This window comes from Mus caroli, unplaced genomic scaffold, assembly GCF_978045245.1.
Source record: "Mus caroli unplaced genomic scaffold, Mus_caroli_1 scaffold_5, whole genome shotgun sequence".
NCBI lineage: Eukaryota > Metazoa > Chordata > Mammalia > Rodentia > Muridae > Mus > Mus caroli.
The window spans coordinates 20,651,772-20,672,230 of NW_028227260.1; the positions used below are offsets into that span (position 1 = coordinate 20,651,772).

Sequence of the window (20,459 nt, forward strand, 5' to 3'; positions counted from 1 at the left end):
AAGATATACAACAATAATTGACTGAGGACACAAAGAAGAAATCTCAGCTACTACTAAGAAAGCTGGAGTGTAAACTGAGGATTCTGAGCTCCTAATTCTTTAAAGTGAGAAAGCAGAGAAAAGTTACAAAGATTGCAATTCTTTTCTTTTTTATGCCCTTTTAAAGATGACATTCTACTCACTTATGGTGGGAGCTGGAGACAATTCCATTTGAGTTGTTTCTGCTTCTCCACTTGGTCTTGTGGGACCTAATTCCTCCAACTCTATAGGCATCAATAGCTGTGTAGAGTTTGCCACTTCCTCAGCAGGGGACTGTAGTTCCTGAGGAATCTCTCCTAAGGATGGTGGGGGTGGAAGTGCTGGCTGTTGCTGGGAGGGTTGTAGGGTACCAAGTGTTTCCTTGGACTCAGATGTAGGTGCATCCGTTGAAGAGGGGGTTGTTGGATAGCTGTCAGGCATAGGAGTCCCATCTTTATTGGAAAGAATGATATTCGAGGTTAAGGGGAACTTAGCAAATGACCATGGGAAGAATCCAATCAGCACATGCAGCCTGGTAAGGACCCATTCAAATAAAAGCCATGAAAATCTTTCTCAAATCAATCTGTTCCCAGAAACAGTTCTTGGATGGCATATCATAATAATGAGGGCTAAATAATAATACTACCTATATCTCAACACCAGAGATAGGACTCTGATGATCTAGAGAATACAATCTTTTCTATGTTCCAGGTAGAAGGGAACAGTTGCCTAACATAGAATAGGGCAAGGCTACCCAGAAAAAAAAAAAATCTCCTAAAAGCTTATAGATCCTTACTTTCCCGATCTACTTGGAACAAGAAATGGTCAGAATTTATTCATAATTCTACATTCCTGCTGTTGTTTACAGACAGGGTCTCATGCAGCCTAGGCTAACACTGAGCTCACGCTAAAGCCAAGTCTGTCCTCAAATGTTTGCTTTTCTTGCCTCTGCCTATTAAGTTTTAGAATTGCAAAAGTATGAACCAACATGCCTTGCTTCTTATTAAAAAAATTCCATTCATATTCTTCATATTCATATTCTACTATTAGTAAATGAAGTTATCATAGAATCAAAGAGTAGAAGAATGTCCAGTTTATACTCAATGGTAAAATAATCAGTTAATATGTTCTAATATATGGGCAAGTCATTTAACATTATTTGCCTCACTCTATCATCTGTTCCCTTCCACCTTCCTTTATTATATTCCTGTTTCCTGAATAAACATTTACAGCTTTTCTCTAATGGAGTCAATACTGCCAAGACTTAATGTGAATATGCCACACACCAAGGAAAGTAGTAAGTTGTATAGTTATCTTCTTACTGGGGCCTAAAATCCCTACCCCACAACAATACAACTTACTACCTCACCCCAGCATGTGCAGATGTGTCTAATAAGGGCAGTAGGCAAAAGGCCACTTTACCTTGTAGCATAGACTCTTTCATATACTTTTGCTAGATATTAAGAGCACCGGGACAGCTATTCTCTTTTCAGTGCTTTTAAAATATTATGTAGGCTTTGGTAAAACAAGTGTCCCAATACAAGGGCAGAAGAAAGTTCTGAATAGACATGAGGCAAGCATGATACCACATTGACCAATGACAAAAATGGTTACTGACCATTGTTAAGGTGATTAGAAGGAATAAGAAGTATATATATGTAATATTTATGTACATATATCCCACAAAGCTATGATCCCCAAACTCCACTTTTAAAAGACAATGTTCTTAAAACTTTTAAATTCCATAGACCACTAAGATTTTAGATTAAGAATGAAAAGGACTAAACTAGGTATTACTTTTGGTTTTGTAAGAAAAAAAAAAAAAAAACAACCCAATAATTTAGTAACAATATTTTGTTATCCAAGATCTAGGAGAATATAACTTCCAAATATAAAAGTCTTTTGAATGGAATAAATCTAGCTCTAAAACACACACTAGACTTCCCTGTGTTAATTTTCATTGAGGACTGGCAACTGAGAACCACTTCCACCAGGTGTTCTAATGAACTGCCATACAAAAGTATGTACCTCAAAGATGTACATGCCGAGTTTGTTGGGCAAAAGAACAAGATAAATGGCCTGTGTACATATCAGACTGAAACACAACATAACCATAACAGGAACTTGAACAGGGCTAGTTGGATGGGAAGTGTACCACCGTGGGAAAGACAGTAGACTGTATAGTTATCTCCAAGATGGGGTATGACCCTAAAACTATACAATCTACTACCTCATCCCACAGAGCACCAGTGTCTGTCTTCAGCCCATGTGGCCAGCTATTTAGAAAGAATCCATTGATTAATTAGCAAGAGTGGAAGGGAGGGAGGGTTACCTGAGACATTCTGTTCAGTGGAGTCATTTGTCTTAGATACAGTACACTGCAAAGAGAAGAGAGACTATTGGGAGACGTTTACTAGCACACAAGAAAGATCAAATATGAGAGTCATTATTTCTTACCTAGACTACCAAGGAATTCAGTGGCCTGGCCATGTGGGCATTTCAGAATACAAAATATTATCCAATTCCTTTACATACACTAATCTAATGTTCAACAGCTTTGGAGAGGACTTGGGGAATACAGGCCAGCTGGAGAGTTCAAAAGTTTACCATGTGTGAGGTCCTAGTTTTTACCTCTAGCAACACACTAGAAAGATTGCACTAGGTTACATAAAGACAAAAGTATGGGAGTGAGCAGGAAATGAACAATGAAAGAAAAAAAAGAACACATTAGAAATAAGCACAATTGTGAGACAGGAAACTCTTAGCTCCACCTATTTCCCTTCTTTGGGTTTATTATTTTTTCCACTCTAGCTTTGTTTTGGGGTATTGCTTTGGGTCAAACCATGCACATGCCACTGAGCTATAATCCAATGTCCATTTTAGCTTTTAGTCATATACAATGTTACTGTTTTTAAGGCAAAGTTTTATATAAAAGTATTTGTTAGAGCAAGCCTGTTATTATAAACAAATACCTCAATGTGTCTGCACTAATTTTAGCATGTTAGGAATCAAACCTGGACTTGTACAGACCGGAAGAGTGCCCTATCACTAAGCTATACCCTCAATATTAATGCACCCCCCATTTCTTTGCATGTGTATGAGTATGTGCCTACATATAAGTATGTGGGTTTGGCTTATATAGAGCAAGCACATTACCACTGATTCAATCCCAGTACATTTTAGTATTTTTCTTTGCCTTATTGTTTTGTGGTAAGAGCTCTCTGAACTGAACCTGGTGTTTGTGGGGATTTTTTGTTTTGTTTTGTTTTGTTTTGTTTAGGCTGCAAACAAACTCCAGGGAACTGGAGTTATTCCACCCCCCCACCCCCACCCCGAGACAGGGTTTCTCTGTATAGCCCTGGATGTCCTGGAACTCACTCTAGAGACCAGGCCTGACTCTGCCTCCCAAGTGCTGGGATTAAAGGCATGTGCCACCATGCTCAGCTTGAAGTTAGTTTTAAGCTGTTACATTGGTGGGAACGAAACTGTGGTTATCTCCAGCTCCTCATTATTTTTAATTTACCTAATAAGGAGCCAGATAGGTCAAAGATACCACAAGAAAACCTACAGAATCAAATAACCTGGGCCCAGAGGGGCTGAAACTAGGTCCCTCCACATATCTAACAGATATACAGCTTGGTCTTGTGGGAGAAGCAGGGGCTGTTCCTTACTCTGTTGTCTGCCTTTGGGTTGCCTTATCTAACCTCAACAGAAGATGCATCTAGTCCTACTGCAATTTGATATACCAAGGTGGGTTGATATCCATTGGCAGCCTCCTGTTTTCTGAAGGAGAAAGGGGTAAGGAAAGGGGGAAGGGACTGGGAGGAGAGGAGGGAGGGTAAGCTTTGATTGGTATGCAAATAAAGAAAAAAATGACCCAATATCCTAATAGCTGAGTGGGACATACTATAGCCTTCCATTCTTTTTGTGTGTTTCTATTAGCTTTTATGTATATACATTAGTTGTATGGTAATAGATTTCAGGTGGGAAAATTTTCTGGAAGTCCACTGTGAAATAGAAGTGAGAACCAAGAATGTGGGCTGAGTGAGGGTCTACCTTTAGGCCGCAAAAAGAGTTTACAAAGTAGGACTACTGTATAAGGTTCACATTTCCCCAGTAAGGTAGTGGAGAAATAAATAATTTACCTCTGGGTTTGACTTTTTTTTTCTTTTTGCCTAAAAACCAGATGAGTAAATGGTCAATCTGGAAATGAACAATCTTCCATGTTCAATGTAATGTTCTAGAATTTTCTAGTAGCTTAGTACTATGAGCAGGGCAAAACCATAATAAATACAAAATGCTGCATCTCTTAAGTCTTTTGGAGTCACCTCACCTGTGCACTCTGATCTCTGTTCTCCTTGTCTTCTTTGCCTTTGTCTATTATTTTTGTTTCTTCCTCAGCCAATTGTTTCCTGCGTTTCTCCCTTCTCTCTTCTAGCTCCTCATCTCTCAAGAATTCCAGGTGATTGACAATGGGTACTTTAACCACTACAAGAAAAAGGTAAAAATCAGAGGCTACTTTGGAAAGGTTGAGAAGTAGAGAGGCAGAGTTAACAGCCAGAGAATCAAAAACAACTCTCTGCATACTCATTCTAGCTGGAAGGCTCATTACTACCCTGATATTCAAGTTGTCACAGACCTGAAACACAGTCATGCATACTCTCAGCATCAAGAACTTTGCATTCCTCTGTCCATCGGGTTAGAGCTGTTGGGATGCTGGACAGGGTTCCTATAAGAGAACAAAATGAAGTGAAATTCTTGGCTTTATGTAGTGTTGATTGACCTAAAAACTGCATTATCTACCTAAAAGAACCCATGGTCTGCCACAAGTTTTGCTACATAACAGATACCCAGAGGCAATAGAGTTGTTGTCCTTGGCTAAGTCACCAAGTGGTTTTAGCTCCTATAAAATTTAGTTTCTCCAGGAAAGAGACTATTCTTCTTAGGACTGAAGAAGAATCAAAGAACTCTATCGTCCCTCTTACTGAATAAACTTGCCTGCTTGGCTAGTGGCTGTACTCTGGTCATGAAAAAAGTCATCCAGCAGCTCGTCATCAGACCTGGCGATGATATGGACGTCATCATTGCCCACTAGGAGGCGGGCCCGGCCTCGGCTTTGTAAGGGAAGGCTGCTGCTCAGCTGAAGAATGTCAGCAGCTGCAGAGGGACCAAGCAACCTGTAGGGTAATGGTAAGGTACCACTTTCACTTTTAAGTCCACAGAAGCCTGTTAACCATGAGATTGAGCATGTACATCTAGTAAATTTATAGGATTATGGGTAGATTTTAATCATACTGCACCTAAACCTTTACTACCATTCTTATTAGCATGTCAGTTTGATAACTTCGAGATTGAACTGCATATTATTCTTTAGTTAGTTCCTTGAACACTAGGAAGCTTTGATATGCTAGGTACCATGTTAGGTATTAATGCCTTTGCTGTATACCTTTATAAGGCACTTATATTCACTCTTTCATTTTAAAATTGTTTCACTTACTATGGGTCACACAACCTTATTTATGAGGGACTGTTTATCCTTATGGCCAAGATAATGTGGAAGTTCAGTTATAATTCTTAAGAGCTTCATTGAATCCAACTTCTAATTGATTCTGCTTCAACACAAACTCACCTCTGGAGTATAAGAGGAGGGTTAGGCTGGCGATTCCCAGGGTAGTGAACATGAATGGTATGGCCTGTATTGGCAGTAAGCTGTCTGAGGGTCCTTTGACTGCGACCGATGCCCTGGGTAAGACGAGTTGTGGAAGAACCACTGCCCAGTGTCAGGGAACTGTGATCTGCATGGCGTACCATCAATGGGTGGGTGGTAGGGATATTTCCTGGGGATGGGGGAATGTCTGCTGCAAGGAAAATATGCAAAAGGGGTCAGTGCCAAAAATAAATTTCTTCCATGGCTGTTTATGTGTAGAACCATGTCTCCTGGGCCTTGCTCACATGGAAATGTGATCTTTTTCCTTTCTCCCTCATTCCCACACCTAATCCAGGATCTGATACAACCATAGGTTATGCCACCACCTCAATGTAATCCTACCTTTTCCCAGCCCACTTTCAAGACAACAGTGATGTCTCTAGGCACTTCAGATGCTGGCCCCTTGGCCTAGAAGACTCTGCTTCCCTTCCTCACCTTGTTCTCAGTCCAAGATGTTACTTCTAAAGTCTAACAGGTCAGGTTAGATATACCTTTACTCTGTGCATTAGCATACTAAATGTGGTGTCTTCTTACTTATAATTCCTTACAGACCATAAGTTACTATAGAGGGTAAAAACTCCTGTTTTTCTTTACCACCTTATCCCCAGTACCAAGGACTGGTAGGCACATCTCAGATATTCATTCATTTTGTTGAATGGACAAAGGCTCAAATATAAGGAAGGTTGACGAAAACCGCAAAAATTCTAAGAGTATCATAGAAGGTATCTTGAAAATTATCTACTGCTCATTTTGTTTTTCTCTTCATGCTTTTCATTTACAGGTGACAAACTGAGGCTCAGAGGTAAAAGATTATGGCCAAGACAACAGACCAAAACTGTTAAAGTGTTTTCAGCTATATTATGCTTGTGATTTGAGGTAAGACCTGTCCCATGAAGACAGCTTGAGGCTAAGAACTCGTCGCTACAAAGGAACGTTGATGTTGATAGAAAAGGAGTGGAGAGATTCATTTTCTCTCCCGATCAGTTCCATCCATGATGAACAGTGAATATATAAAATCCACTCCCTAATGCCAGGCTCAGCGATGTCCATCCAAACCTTTGAGATCCAGCGTTACAAATTAAAGATTATTGATTGCCCTGTCACTGCAGTGTGATTCAGGTGCCTCATGTAGTCAGACTTGGTCTCATTTTTCTCAATCAAGCAAAACATCAAGTTGTCCAGGCTCTAAGAGCTCCCTGTTTACTGAGGTGGAGATAGTAAGAGCAGCCTCCTCCGATTCCTTCTTGCAAGGATATGTATGCTATCCAGAGAGATGGATTCAGACATCCCTTGACCCGGGATGCCAAGACAGTAAAAGAAGTGGTGTCCTCTATCAGATTGATGGCTGCTTTAGTTCTGCTTGGTTTACCCTAGAGAAGGGTATAAGAATCAATAGGTAAAAACCCAGCTGAGCCCCTGTATCTTACTAGCACTGGAGAACATGTTGTCAAACTCAATGATGAGATCATCCTCCCGGTCAAAGCGCTCAAATCGGACCAAGGGAGAAGCGTTCATATCAGGGTAATCCTCATCCAATTCCATCTCAGAACCATCGTCGTCATCATCTTCATCTCCTTCTTCACCTTCATCATCCTCCTTAAGGGAAAATACGAGATGGAGAATTGCTGGAGGTAAGTGTTTTCTGAAGCTTGGTGTCATGGCCACATGAGCACATGAGGGAGGGAGGCGACGAGGCTAGCTAGTAACCCAGATTGTCCGTTTTTCTGTAGTTCTGTGCTCCCATGGAAGAGGTCATCTGAACCAACCCAAACACAGTCCCCCCTCACCTGATCATCTTCCTCATCTTCCTCCTCCTCCTCCTCTTCATCCTGACTATCATCCTCATCCTCGTTACTGCCACTGCTGTCCTCTTCCTGAGTATGTTCCTCCTCATCCTCAGGGTCCAGGATATTCATGGAATCTAAAACAAAGGGAGCACATTGGAGGACTATACTGAGTAGCTAGAAAACAGGCCACTGTGCAGGCCGGCAGACTGAGTGGGAAGGCGATGGGGTATCTGACTCTAAGAGAGGAAGAATCAGATCTAGGGTGGTGTACAGACTTAGTGAGCCAGCCCAGATTTCCTGAGAGTGCCAATTAATGCATCGACACGCTGAGCAGGGTTGCTGAAATGTGGAAGCTGGCTCCAGGGAGGTGCTTGAGGAGCCATGATGTAGGGCTTGACCAAGTCTGTTGGTGTCCCCTTGCCTTTCCAGTCCTATTTTGCTAGTGACTGCATCCTGTTGATAAGAGGGAATCTGGAGCGATGACAGCAGGTGGGTGAGAAGAAAGCGAACCAAGTAAGAAGTGACAAACTTTGGGCAAGCAGTAGTAAAACGTTATTTGAAAAACTGGCTGAGGATAAAGTGGATGGTGTATGTCAGCGCATGCAGACAGATGCTTCCTTATTCTGCACATGTGGGCAGCTGCCTCCAGGAAAACCCTAGTGTAGTGTCTGTCAGACGTGCAGGGCAAGAAGGGAGGCCTTTTTGGCCTCGGCACTCTCACCTTCTCGGTTGGCCTGCAAGGTGGAAGCTTGGCTGAGGTTGGAAGGAGCTTCATCCATCAGCACGTCCTCTTGTGATTCATCCTCTCCACTTCTGCTCACTGAAGGTTACAGAGCAGAGCCTTCACTGAACAACAGAGGACTTCCCTTTCCAGACTGGGTGCGTCTAAGTAGCTATGTACACCTAATAGATATCCACGTTTGGTTTTTTTCCTCCTTTTTCTTTTTCCGATGAGGGAGAATACCTCGATTCTCTGCTGTCAACTATCTAGATGAGCTTGGCCAGTCACTTTACCTGTCTGAGTCTCAGTTTCCTCATCTGTAAAATGGAACGATCACATCTGTCTTGCCAATCTCACTAATTGTGCAATCACAGAGTACGATGGATGTGAGAAAGCTTTGTATCTTTTAAGAATACATGCCTACTTCCGTTTATCCTTTGGTTTTCTTGACCAGTAAAATAAAAATATAAACACCTTCACAGTGAGGTGGCAGCTGGTTTGTTTACCTTTGTCATTTTCCATTTGAGACTTAAAAGGGGCCATCCTTAAGGAATGACCACTCTTTTTTACATTTTAAGACACAAAGGCAAAAAGCCCCTGGACTTCATTGAAGAACTGAAAGAAAAGCATTTTCTCATCCTACAGCCTCTTCTAGGCCTCCATGAATAAACACTCTTTTGGTGTGCCTGATGTTATCATCTATACTGATGGTTACCCCCACCACCACCCGATATACAACACTTCAGACCTGTTACAGGCCTATAAACAACTTGTTAATTTCTTTTCTGTTAAGATCATCAACATCAAGACAAGCAGCAATCTAGGCTGGCTATGAGCCCTTAGGCAGAGCTGAGCAAGCAGATGATGAGAAAAATGGTCCTCCCAAGAGAGACTGAGACAAAGGAAGAGGCTTTACTCAGTTCTGGGGCTCTCACCTATAATTGTACTGTTCCCAGATCCGCCATCCCTCTCAAGCAACTCATCTATCAGGTCCTCCAGTTCATTCTCAACCTGGAGAGAAAGAGAACATACATATAGATGCACACAACAAGTCTATCATTGTGCTAGCACGGAAACCCTTTTATAAAGCCAGCAAGGGAGCATATATTTCTATAATATGTGATAGGATGTTACACAGAAACCACATAATTGGTGCTATTAACACAGAGCCTACCACATGCTTCCAATAAATACACGCTCACACTGTCTTTATCCTGGTCAACAAATACCAGGTTAGTCTTTAACACTGTCTAGGAATACATGCAGATCACATTAGAGCCAGCAGCTAAGGTTCACAGGCACAATTATTTACATTTTTTTTCATTTACATTTCAAATGCTGTCCCCTTTCCTAGTTTCCTCTCTGAAAGTCCCCTATACCCCCCCCCACCCTGCTCCCCAACCCACCTACTCCCACTTCCTGGCCCTGGCATTCCCCTGTATTGGGGCATATAATCTTTGCAAGACCAAGGACCTCTCCTTCCATTGATGGCCTACTAGGCCATCCTCGGCTACATACAGGCACAATTTCTTACCCACTGCTACCAAATTACCATGCTTTCCTTAAAATCCTTAGAAGACTGGTATTTAAATACTCTAGTGAGATCTGGTGGCTTGGCATAAGATGGCGCTAAGTAACTTTCAATAATGATCAGAGCAAAGTAAATCAAAGACACCGTACCCAAAGGGCTCTGCCCCCAGCCCCATTTTAACTAAAACAATTTAAACACATTTGTTACACATTCTGTGCTCCTCTGAAGACCACATTGAGGCAAGATCTAAAGTACTCACCCACCCACAACACTTGGGAGTTTGGTTCAGTGCCGCAACAGAAGAAAGTTGGAATGATCTGCCTCCCTACCTGCATCTCTTGTGAACTGAGCACCTCAGGCTGCCCAGCAATCACCACTGAGTCGGTTTCAGCCTCCCCATCCATGATATCCCCATCTGCCACCTCTGTCTGAGTGACATCATGATCCTCCTCCTGCACTTCTGCCTCCCCAGGCTCGCCTGAAACAATCAACCAACCAGCACAATAATCAAAAGGTGTTTCTATGCTGGGCATCATGAGGCAAGCATGAACACAGTGACTTGTCTTTAGGCAAATTTACAAATTCTCAGAGTATAAATATAAATGAATGTGTGATGAAGAAAAAGACTTGGCTGCATGTGAGGATAGCCAAACAAAGCTGCAATATGAAGGAAGAATTCCTTGTGGGACAGATTTCCACACCATTATGACAGATATCTGCAAGACCAGCAAGTTCCCAGGTAAACAACAATAAGCTAGAACAGTTTAATTCCACAAGCAACAACTCCCACCCATCCAGTTTTGCAGTCCATTCATTCTGATTCCCTACCTGGATCTTGCTGATGGCTACTGGAGTCCTGAGAAGCTCCTTGAGCATCCTGCTCAGACTTGTTCTTGCTAGAAGCACTCTTGCTGCCAAAAAGGCTACTGGGCTGGTTTACAATCCGGGAAAGTGTTTCCAAGGGTTTTAGAGCAGCATTGACTGTGTTGGCCATATTGGGACTGAGATAAAGAAAGATACAAGAACTAAGGATAGAAATACTAGATGCCAATTTCCTAAGCATACAGGTTCTTATAAGGGAAGCTAAGAGAGAAAAGGGCACAAAGTCTAGAATCTTCAACTTTCCATTAATTTTAAGAATAAAACCCAGTAAAGCAAAAGTTAAGTCAATGTCATATTTCATGAAGCTATGACAAGCACATGAGAAATCCTTGAGTAGAAGCCAGAATAAATTCTGGATGACTACAAATACCAAAATACTTCTTAGATTATCAAGGAAAAGAAAAGAAAAGAAAAGAAAAAAAAAACCAGACACATTCCAAATAATTAACCAAACAAAAACATCTTCAAACCCCTTTATTTTGTCTTTAATTCTTTTTTGGGACAGCCTCATGTAGTTACAGCTCAGGCTAGTCAAAGTCTCTATGAAGACAGTGAACTTCTGATTCTCCTTCCAAATTCCAAGTACTGGGATTATAGGTGTATGCTACCACACACCTATTTTAGTCTTTAAAAACGCAATGACCACTTTTAAGTCTACAAAATGTAGGATTTATAGAGTTCAGTGAAAATATCATAGTACCTGCAGGTAGAGATGTAACATGAGGCTACGTTGGGCACCACTGAAACTAGAGAGGTCCTGTGGATCCTGTAGATCTGACTACAATCTCTGATACCAACCAACACTAAAGTGAACCAAAGCTCATGGACATCACAAATGAGCTTGGGATATCATTATATCAGAAAGCTTTCAAAAAAATTAAAGGAATATGAACTGTTTAAGTAACAAGAACACTGATGAGAAAGGACTATAGGCATGATAGATATTGAATGAACTTATAGTGAAAGGGATATAAAAGGATTGTTTAATCATTGAAGGCTAGTTGACCCACATGTCTTCATAAGTGATGGGAAGAGTAAATATCATATTATTATTGTTTTTTTTTTTTCCTTAAAATGTTTAACTTGGATTATTCACATAATGGGGAAATCACATATAGACTCAGGCAATCATCCCTAACACATTTACCCTGAATTCTTCAGCATTGTCAAAAGTGCAAAGAAAAGCAATAGTTTTTTTTTTTTTTTTTTGAGACAGTGTTTTATGCAGCTCCAGGTGGGCCTTGAATTCTTGGTCCCTTTTCTTCTGCCTTCTGTGTGCTATTCGCCACCAACCTTGATTTATGCAACATTGGGGATCAAATCCAGGGCATCATGCATACTACCTAAAACTCTACAAATTAAGATATAGTGCTGCCTAGAGAAACAGGCTTTTTGACAACAAAATGTCATGCACAATCTTCATTTGGATCCTGAATCAAAACACACTCCCAAGGCTGTTGAAGGCATAATTAAAATAACTGGGAACATGTGAATATAGATCAGAGAGAATAAGATTATTAAGCATTATATAGCAAGCTTTTAGGGTATAAATGTTTCATCTTTAGGAAATATTTGCTTAGTATTTGGAGTTAAATAGTATGTTTTAAAAAATTAATTTCTAAGAACTGAGCTCCAGAGAAGCAAAACACATATGGAACAAAAGTGTTACCAAGATGTAACTATAGACTTATACCATTAAATGACTTGAGTTTGGAAGCTTAAAAAAATGGTAGTGTTAGTGAGTGCTGTTAATAAGTGTTATTATTGAGCTTAACCTGAGTTTGAAGAATTTAGACACTTAAAAAAAATTAGTATGTTAGCTGTGCATGATATGTGTATACATGAAATTTTAGTACTTGGTTGGAAGGCTAAGACAAAACAACTGCTGAGATTGTAGGTTCCAGCTTAGTAGTCAATCTTAACAAGGATTACTAATGGTAGGTGAAAAAAACCCTGTGGCCAGGGGTGTGGTGGTACACGCCTTTAATCCAAGCACTCAGGAGGCAGAGGCAGGCCGATTTCTGAGTTCGAGGCCAGCCTGGTCTACAAAGTTGAGTTCCAGGACAGCCAGGGCTATACAGAGAAACCCTGTCTCGAAAAAAACAAAAACAAAAAAACCCCAAAACAAACAAATACAAAAAACCAACCCTGTGTTTCCACATGATATAGTCTGGGTTTAAGACAGGTTTAAGTTGTTGCAGTAGTTTGGCTAAATTACACTGCAAGGCAGCAACTGCACCAAATCTAGAAGGCAAGACTTTTGTAGAAAAGCAGTCATCATTTCAGAAAGTATCAAGAATAACATTAAAACCAACTAAAATCTATCCACTTTTAGTATAGACATAATTTTCCACTTACATCTGATGCTTTCTTACAAGAGCAGCTGATTCCTCATCAACCGCAGGGCATTACTTTACCTGGACAGGTCTAGGCTGTGAGGGACTCTGGCCAGGTCATTGACTAGTCCCTTCTTCAGGAACAGCCGAATGATGTTGTTCATGCCATTATGCTGAGTCTTGGCTGTAGCACTACTGTAGAAGCTGGAGGTGGAGGGACAGGATTCCATGATAGTACTGATGATACACATCACTGCCTGAAGTCTGGGAGAGAAGTTTGATACCTCTGTCAAGTGAATACAGCCCATTTGTAAAAGATGTCTTTACTATAATGCCTTAGATAATTCTCTTATGCCTTTTGCATTTTCTTCTGGAAATAATATCTACACAGAGAATTCCCTTTCTAGTTAGTAGACTTTGTTTACTACAGAAAATTTAAAATCTCCTCAATATTGTGTCCGAATATAGCGAAAAACCCTTTGATTTTTCTAAGTTGCAATATCTACTTCAATTGACCATGGGTACCAGACATTCTATGTACACTGTTGGTGTGAACACAACTCTTGTTCAAGTTCAAGGAACTCCCTGGACCATGGAGTAAAAGATGCTCTTGCTTATCAGTACTAGGCCAGATATGGGCTTTTACCTGGCATGCTTCTCTGTACTCTCAGCCATAGCAAGCGCCCGTCCCAGGGCTGCTTTCACTTCATTCACTAGGGCCACTTGGGCATCTGTGCCACTCCCCGCAGCAGCCAGACTTGCAAGGAACAGACGGGCCAGGGCAGGTGTATCCTTGTCTTCTGCATTCTGGGTGTGAGGGAGGAGGTGGTCCAGGACAAAAGCTAGCACACTGCAGTCCTGAAAAGTCATTAATTGTGACATTTACTCACAAGTGCAATTTATCCACACCATAGCAAAGTAGGAACTTTTTCTTTCAAGTCATCCAAGGTACAAGCTAGGTAAGTAGTGAACCAATTAGAAATCTTTAAGAGGCTTTATAAAGCTTCCAGATCCCATCTATTTCTTACCACATGGCACAGACAGTCATGGGATTGTCATGTTGCTTTCTACTTTTTATCTTTGAGATGTGGCCTCTCACACAGTATAGCTCTGGCTGTCTTGGAACTTGTTATATAGACGACTGTGGCCACTAAGTCTCCCTAGTGCTAGGATTAAAGATGTGCCACCATACCACCACAGGTAACAATACTTGGTGTATCTTAATAATAAAAAATCTGAGGCTGGGAATCCGGGAGAGAGCTAACAACATTGTATTCTTAACAACAACAGATATTTATTTTATTTATGTGAGCGCACTGTTGCTGTCTTCAGACACACCAGAGGAGGGCATTGGGATCTCAATACAGATGGTTGTGAGCCACCATGTGGTTGCTGAGAATTGACCTCTCAGAACCTCTAGAAGAGCAGCTAGTGCTCTTAACCACTGAGCTATATTTCCAGCCCATGTATTTGAGTGACTTTAATGGAGTTGATTATAACAAGCCAATAAAATAGAGTGAAGTAAATCAAGCATTTTCTACACTTGAGAGGAGAATAATCTGAGACCTAAAGAAAAGTAGCTTGCACTAAGAATTTAGTCAAGGGTAGAGGATTCAAACATCCATTTTTGTATTCTATAATTCCTTTTGACACTTGCAATGTGCCTGAGACCCTGTACTGAAAACTGGGAGCTGAATGAAATATAGAATTACCTAAAAATTGCAAAAAGGTCTAACAAGGAAGATGGAGCCTTCTCTTACTCTATAATTTCTGCTCTGATTTTTATAGGAAAAGAATTAGGTTCTATTTTTCAGGCAGATTTTGGGAGTAAGAAGTTATAGCTGTACAACATTTAAAATGTCACTCAACTCACACTTTTTAATAATGATTTTATGTCACATTTTTATCAATAGAGTATACTTCAGGACTCTAGAGATTAGAGAACTGGATAAACTCAACCTCAATGAAATACAAAGCTAAAACTTCTTGAATCTTAGTAATGTCATATATATCATATTAGTACAATATGAGAAGAATTTCAATGTAACCACACAACAAGCACTTAGCTTAGAATCAAAGACAAGGTTTTTCAATTTTCATTCTGGCCCTATACAGTGTGCCCTCACTTGTATCTCTGAATCTTATCTCCTAACTCTAAGGAGATACTTCTACTAATAACTCTGAAGTGGAGTTGTCATATCAATGGTATTTATAAACCACCTAGCCACACCTGTAATATGTTTGGATATATAATAAGCAAGATACTCAATACATTCATAGTTAAATGTTTTGTTCCATAAATTAGGAATAAAACATATGAATATAAACTTTGATATGAAACCAAGTATATACAAGTTGAATGTATGTATGACAAAAAGGGCTCACATATACAATGTATAAGGAATCTAATGAAACACTTGAAGCCAAGTGTTAACTGGCATTCAAGAATAGTTCCAGCTATTCTTGAGAGTGGCTGAGGATGGGCCCAGGAATTTAAGGCCAACAAAAGAGTCTCACCCACCCACCCACCAACCAACCAACCAACCCTTTTTCAATAACCAAAAAACATGAAAATATGGCCAACAAGAAAATGCAAATCCTAACCACAAAACTACTAACAAACCAATTGGAAAAAATAAAATGAAATATGTGATGGCATAAGGTGAGACAATCAGAACTCTCATAAAACTACTAGAATATACACTCTGGTAAACTTCAGGTAGCATCTGTTAAAGCTATATAAATTCATGTTCTAGAGCTCAGCAATAATATTCTTAAGCCTGTATCACCAAAGAGATATGCATCTGTATAATTTACATAGCAATACTACAGTGTTAGTGACAAACAGAAAAATGACTCAAATAAAAAAGAATTTAAAAATTTGTCAAGCCAAACAAGATACAAAAGATTTCATTAACTGTTTCCTTGCAGTTACTCTGATTGCTTCACATCATGGTGAAAAGACTAGCTTTCCTTTCAATGAGTATTATAGTTTCCAACACAGTCTAGGATATAACCCAAATATCAAAGAAAGAAAAAACTGTAAATATTACCTCTTTGATCAGCTCAGACTGGCCCACAGTATAGCTGTAGTTTGCAATCAGGGTAGCAATACCAACATAGGACCTCACCAACTCTGCCAGAAGACGAAGGATAGTAGAGGTAGGCATTAAAGGTTTGCTGCCCTTGCTTTTCTGCTTGCCTTCCTCAGATGTCCGGTCCCCTTCTTTATCTTTCTTCCCTTCTCGAGTCTCCTCTGGAGTTGAAGCTCCTGAGAAAACAGGTAAACACTCAATTTTACACTGGAATAACATTAAAAATCAAGCCACAAGTAGAATGAAGACAGTATTTCTCCATTTTAGGCCGCTTGTACAAATCACTAATTACCACTGTAGTTAAATGACAAAGATGATAAATATGGATAAGACATAGTAGGAAGGCTTGGACCAAACATCCAGGCACCCACTATTTCCTGATGATTATGCAATTTCATGTCCTAGAAATAATGAATTATAGTTAGTAATTCTTTAAATATCCATCTCCTTTCTTTTGATTCCACACACTTGCCTACTACACACTATGTAATTCAACTCAAGTGCCATCTAGATACATGGAAATATTGCTCTCTCTATCTCGTGGAAGTATATGTTCATTCCATTAGTTACAATTGTTGTCGTCTCCCTCATTAGACAAAATTCTTAAGCTGTAGGGAGGCATACTAAGGGCAAAGACAGTTTTCTTTGACTAATATGCTGTTAGTCAGCAAGGCCAGTAAAATAACTTAGCAATTATCCTATTGATATTATTTTTAATTGTATGTGGATATGTGTATGAACAAAGATGCCCCAAAAATCTGTGAGCCACCAGAAATAGTGTTGGGAAAAGAATTCAGGTACTCTGCAAGAACAACTATGGCTTAGAGCTCTTAATCATTAAAACCCAAGCTTCCGAAGAAGCCATTATTTCAATGAGTGGTTGGTTGTAAGTGACATGTGACTTTTAAGAACTGAACTCAGGTCCTGTAGAAGGTAAGATAGCTTACTTTCTCACCTTTTAATCTCTTGGAACTAGTATATTAACCGAAGAGTCTCCTAAATTTTATTTTTAAAGCCCTATTAAAGGAATCAATTACAAAAAGTGTATCACTATAATCATGTCAATGGCACAAACACTCTATGCAAGCCAGCGCATGGGAGTCAAACAAAAGGACTATATATATATATGGACTAGTACAAATAGTACAACCAAAGGACATCATTATAGCAACATTAACAAGTTAATGGAAATTACAGTTCTATTAACTTCAGCAGCCTATATCTACAGAAGATTAGGCACAGCCCTTAGAAATCACTTAGACAAGTAAACAAATGTAAATATGACACTGATATCTATTAGTCTACTCTAGTGCAGAGACAACCAGTTTCTTTAAGTGTTCTTCGCAACAAATAATAAAGAAAGGCAAATTATTACCCTCTCCTTGGGAGGCTCCAGTTGTGGAAGTTTCAGCAGGGGCACCATCTGCAGCAAAAACCTGACTCTGAAAGAATACATGTGAGCTGTGAGGAATACAGGTGTTATGACTCCTTTTACAAGTAATGTCTGAGAATGCTACAGATTCTTCTTAGTTCATCTTTCAACCACATTCTCCCTATAATCTATAGGAAGCTATCAGTTTCCAGAATAGTCAAGTAAAGAAAAAAACAAAAACAAAAAACAAAATCAAATCAAAAGTAAAAATGTCAAATATACCTTACTTTTCTGCAATAAATAATTTACACATATATTAAAATTAATACTTTTTCTAAACAGGGTCTCAGTATGTAATCCAAGGTGGTTTTGAACTCACAAAAACCTGCTTTCGTCTGAATGCTGGGATCAATTAAAGGTGTGAACCATCATACTGACAAAATTTATACTTTTAAAGCTTCCTTAGGATAACCCAAGATACTGAGAAAGTAGGAGCAGTGGAAAGAGAAGGAAAATATAGGACAGCTGAAATTCACTTACATTTAAGGAAAAACCTGACTGTGTATCAAAGTCACTGCTCTGACGAGTAAGTGACCGGTACTGCTGGTATACATCATCACCCATGTCTTGTAGGAGCTGGCCAACCTCTTGGGTCGTTCCCCCAGGTTTAGGGTCAGATTTGTCTGCTAGAAAAATATAAACAAACATCTAAATTAAAATATGGTCCTTTAATTGTGCAACATTAGCACAATGTTCATAGGGCTGCATTTAAGAGTACCAGTGCAATAATTATGTTGTAGAACCAACAAAACTATTGGTATATACAACATAACCTATGTTTATAGCATGGTACACCACCAATTTAGTTTTGAGCAAATGACCTTTATAATGCTTACACATCAGTTAACGCATTTCTCAAAATGTATGCCTATCATTACTGACAGAGCATGGTTGTTATTCCAACATTAATTAGTCTTATGACCAAAGCAGTTCATTAGTCTTACATTTTTAAACTGTCAATATGCAAAAGGCTTGTATAATATGAGGCCAGTCAATAGGTACATCAATTAGAGCAGTAGATGCAGTAATGATACTGAGATAGGAGGAAAGGATCAGAATATTGTAAAGATGAATAATACCAAATGAAAGTCTCACATTTTTCTACAGTTATTATGATCACTGTTCATTTCACTAATTAAACTTAATTAGTGAAATGAACTTAAAAACTTAAAAGCATGGCTGGATTAGAACCTTGGGTTCGAAGCAATTCAAATATAATTTTCCAACCACTCACATGTAAAGGAGGATTAGGATGGAGGCCTGAAAAGGAAGCCATGTCACACTAATAATATACTTTTTGCTTTTGGGTATAAAAGAATAAAAAAAAAATTGGGAAGCTGGAGAGATGGTTCAGTGGTTAAGAGCACTGACTGCTCTTCCAGAGGTCCTGAGTTCAATTCCCAGCAACCACATAGTGGCTCACAACCATCTGTAATGAGATCTGACATCCTCTTCTGGAGTGTTTGAAGACAGCCACAGTGTACTTACATATATAGTAAATATATCTTTAGAAAAAATTTGGTATTTGTTCACACAATGCTGTGTGAACAAATACCAAGAACTTTTGGTCTCACCTTTCTGTTTATGGTATATTATTTTCTCAAACAACAGACACTTGGTAAACTCTTCATCAATATCATTCAAGATCCATTATCAGAAAAGATTTACGCACATTATCTTAAGGACTCACCATTATTCTCATACCTCTTGTATTTTATACTAAGTAAGTCTCTTCGGGTGTATATTATTTGTCATAATTGTTTTTTAATGATTTAATTTTATGTATGTGTGTTTGTGCATGTACATCTGTGTGCAGGTGACTGCAGTGCCCAGGGTATTGGACCCTCTGAATCTAGAGTCAGAAGTGGTTGAGGTTGGCTGATGTGAATGCTGGGAAACTGGTTTTCTACAAGGTGTTCTTACCTTCTGGGCCATTTATGTCATCCCTAACATATTCACTTTTTGATCCCAGGACTGTGGGTATAATGCTTACTAAGCCATGTGCTAGCTGAAATGACCCATGCAAGATAATATAGCCTTCAGAACACCAATTGCAGATACATACCTTCCTCTGGAGCATGGTATGCAGCCAAAGCATTCAACATATCATAGATAACTTCCTTTATAGTATCAGGAATGACAGGCAGAGATGAAGGTTTCAAAGGTGTTGTCTTTACCAGCTGTACAGCATTAGGACCTTTAATTCTAAGATTCTCAAATTCGTCATCTGAAGCTAGGCCAAAATCAAACAGTAAAGTCAGACAATAGAACACTGGTATTCACTATCAACAAGAAAGTACCCAGAACAAGGATTGTGTAGTACATAAAAGCAGGAGAAATAATTCTTTAAAAATTAAGTTCAAGTCTTTTATTTAAGAAATCTACCTTTTATAAACTATAAACAAATTTTGTTTTGTTTTTTTAAAGTTTTTCAAGACAGGGTTTCTCTGTGTAGCTCTGGCTGTCCTGGAACTCACTCTGTAGGCCAGGCTGGCCTCGAACTCAGAAATCCGCCTGCCTCTGCCTCCCGAGTGCTGGGATTAAAGGCATGCGCCACCATTGCCTGGTGAAATGTTTTTATATTTCAATAAACAATCTAACAATTTTGTAAATGTCTGTATGAACTTCTGAGAAACTTCATATATCCCCCAAGTCTCCTAGAAATGGATCCAGAATCCAATCCAAGTAGAAGTGACCGTTCTCTTCTGAGATACTTTTATTTTTCCTTTCAATTCGTGTTTACCATGGGTTTAGGCTAGCTGTTCAGTAAAATATTTCCATAATTTGATACTAATGTAATTACTTCCTCAATGAAATAAAGGCATTAACTTTTGGTTAAGAATACAGGTAGCACTGTAAACTTTTCACTGGATTCTGTCACCCAAACAAACAATTGTTTTTCAATGATCACACTATAGAGAAACCAACTGCAGTTATTTAACTTTTATTG

The 20,459-nt window shown here is 39.4% G+C and overlaps 1 protein-coding gene across 24 annotated transcripts in view; it reads right to left on the reverse strand.

The window, feature by feature from the left end:
• The window catches only part of Huwe1 (HECT, UBA and WWE domain containing E3 ubiquitin protein ligase 1), a 137,365-nt gene that overhangs the window by 20,279 nt on the left and 96,627 nt on the right, over positions 1–20,459 (reverse strand). For 16 of the 24 annotated variants that reach the window (XM_029473129.2, XM_029473136.2, XM_029473120.2 and 13 more), the window contains 18 exons: positions 19,575–19,742; positions 17,990–18,135; positions 17,453–17,519; positions 16,036–16,253; positions 13,629–13,840; positions 13,064–13,246; positions 10,593–10,765; positions 10,094–10,242; positions 9,169–9,244; positions 8,234–8,332; positions 7,513–7,646; positions 7,153–7,321; positions 5,648–5,876; positions 5,017–5,195; positions 4,658–4,747; positions 4,352–4,506; positions 2,351–2,396; positions 183–470 (listed from right to left, as the gene is read on the reverse strand). In XM_029473129.2, the coding sequence (XP_029328989.1) occupies positions 183–470; positions 2,351–2,396; positions 4,352–4,506; positions 4,658–4,747; positions 5,017–5,195; positions 5,648–5,876; positions 7,153–7,321; positions 7,513–7,646; positions 8,234–8,332; positions 9,169–9,244; positions 10,094–10,242; positions 10,593–10,765; positions 13,064–13,246; positions 13,629–13,840; positions 16,036–16,253; positions 17,453–17,519; positions 17,990–18,135; positions 19,575–19,742 (2,781 nt within the window). The remainder of the gene's footprint in view (positions 1–182; positions 471–2,350; positions 2,397–4,351; positions 4,507–4,657; positions 4,748–5,016; positions 5,196–5,647; positions 5,877–7,152; positions 7,322–7,512; positions 7,647–8,233; positions 8,333–9,168; positions 9,245–10,093; positions 10,243–10,592; positions 10,766–13,063; positions 13,247–13,628; positions 13,841–16,035; positions 16,254–17,452; positions 17,520–17,989; positions 18,136–19,574; positions 19,743–20,459) is intronic. The other 8 variants (XM_085837964.1, XM_085837962.1, XM_085837959.1 and 5 more) reach the window with 3 other exon arrangements.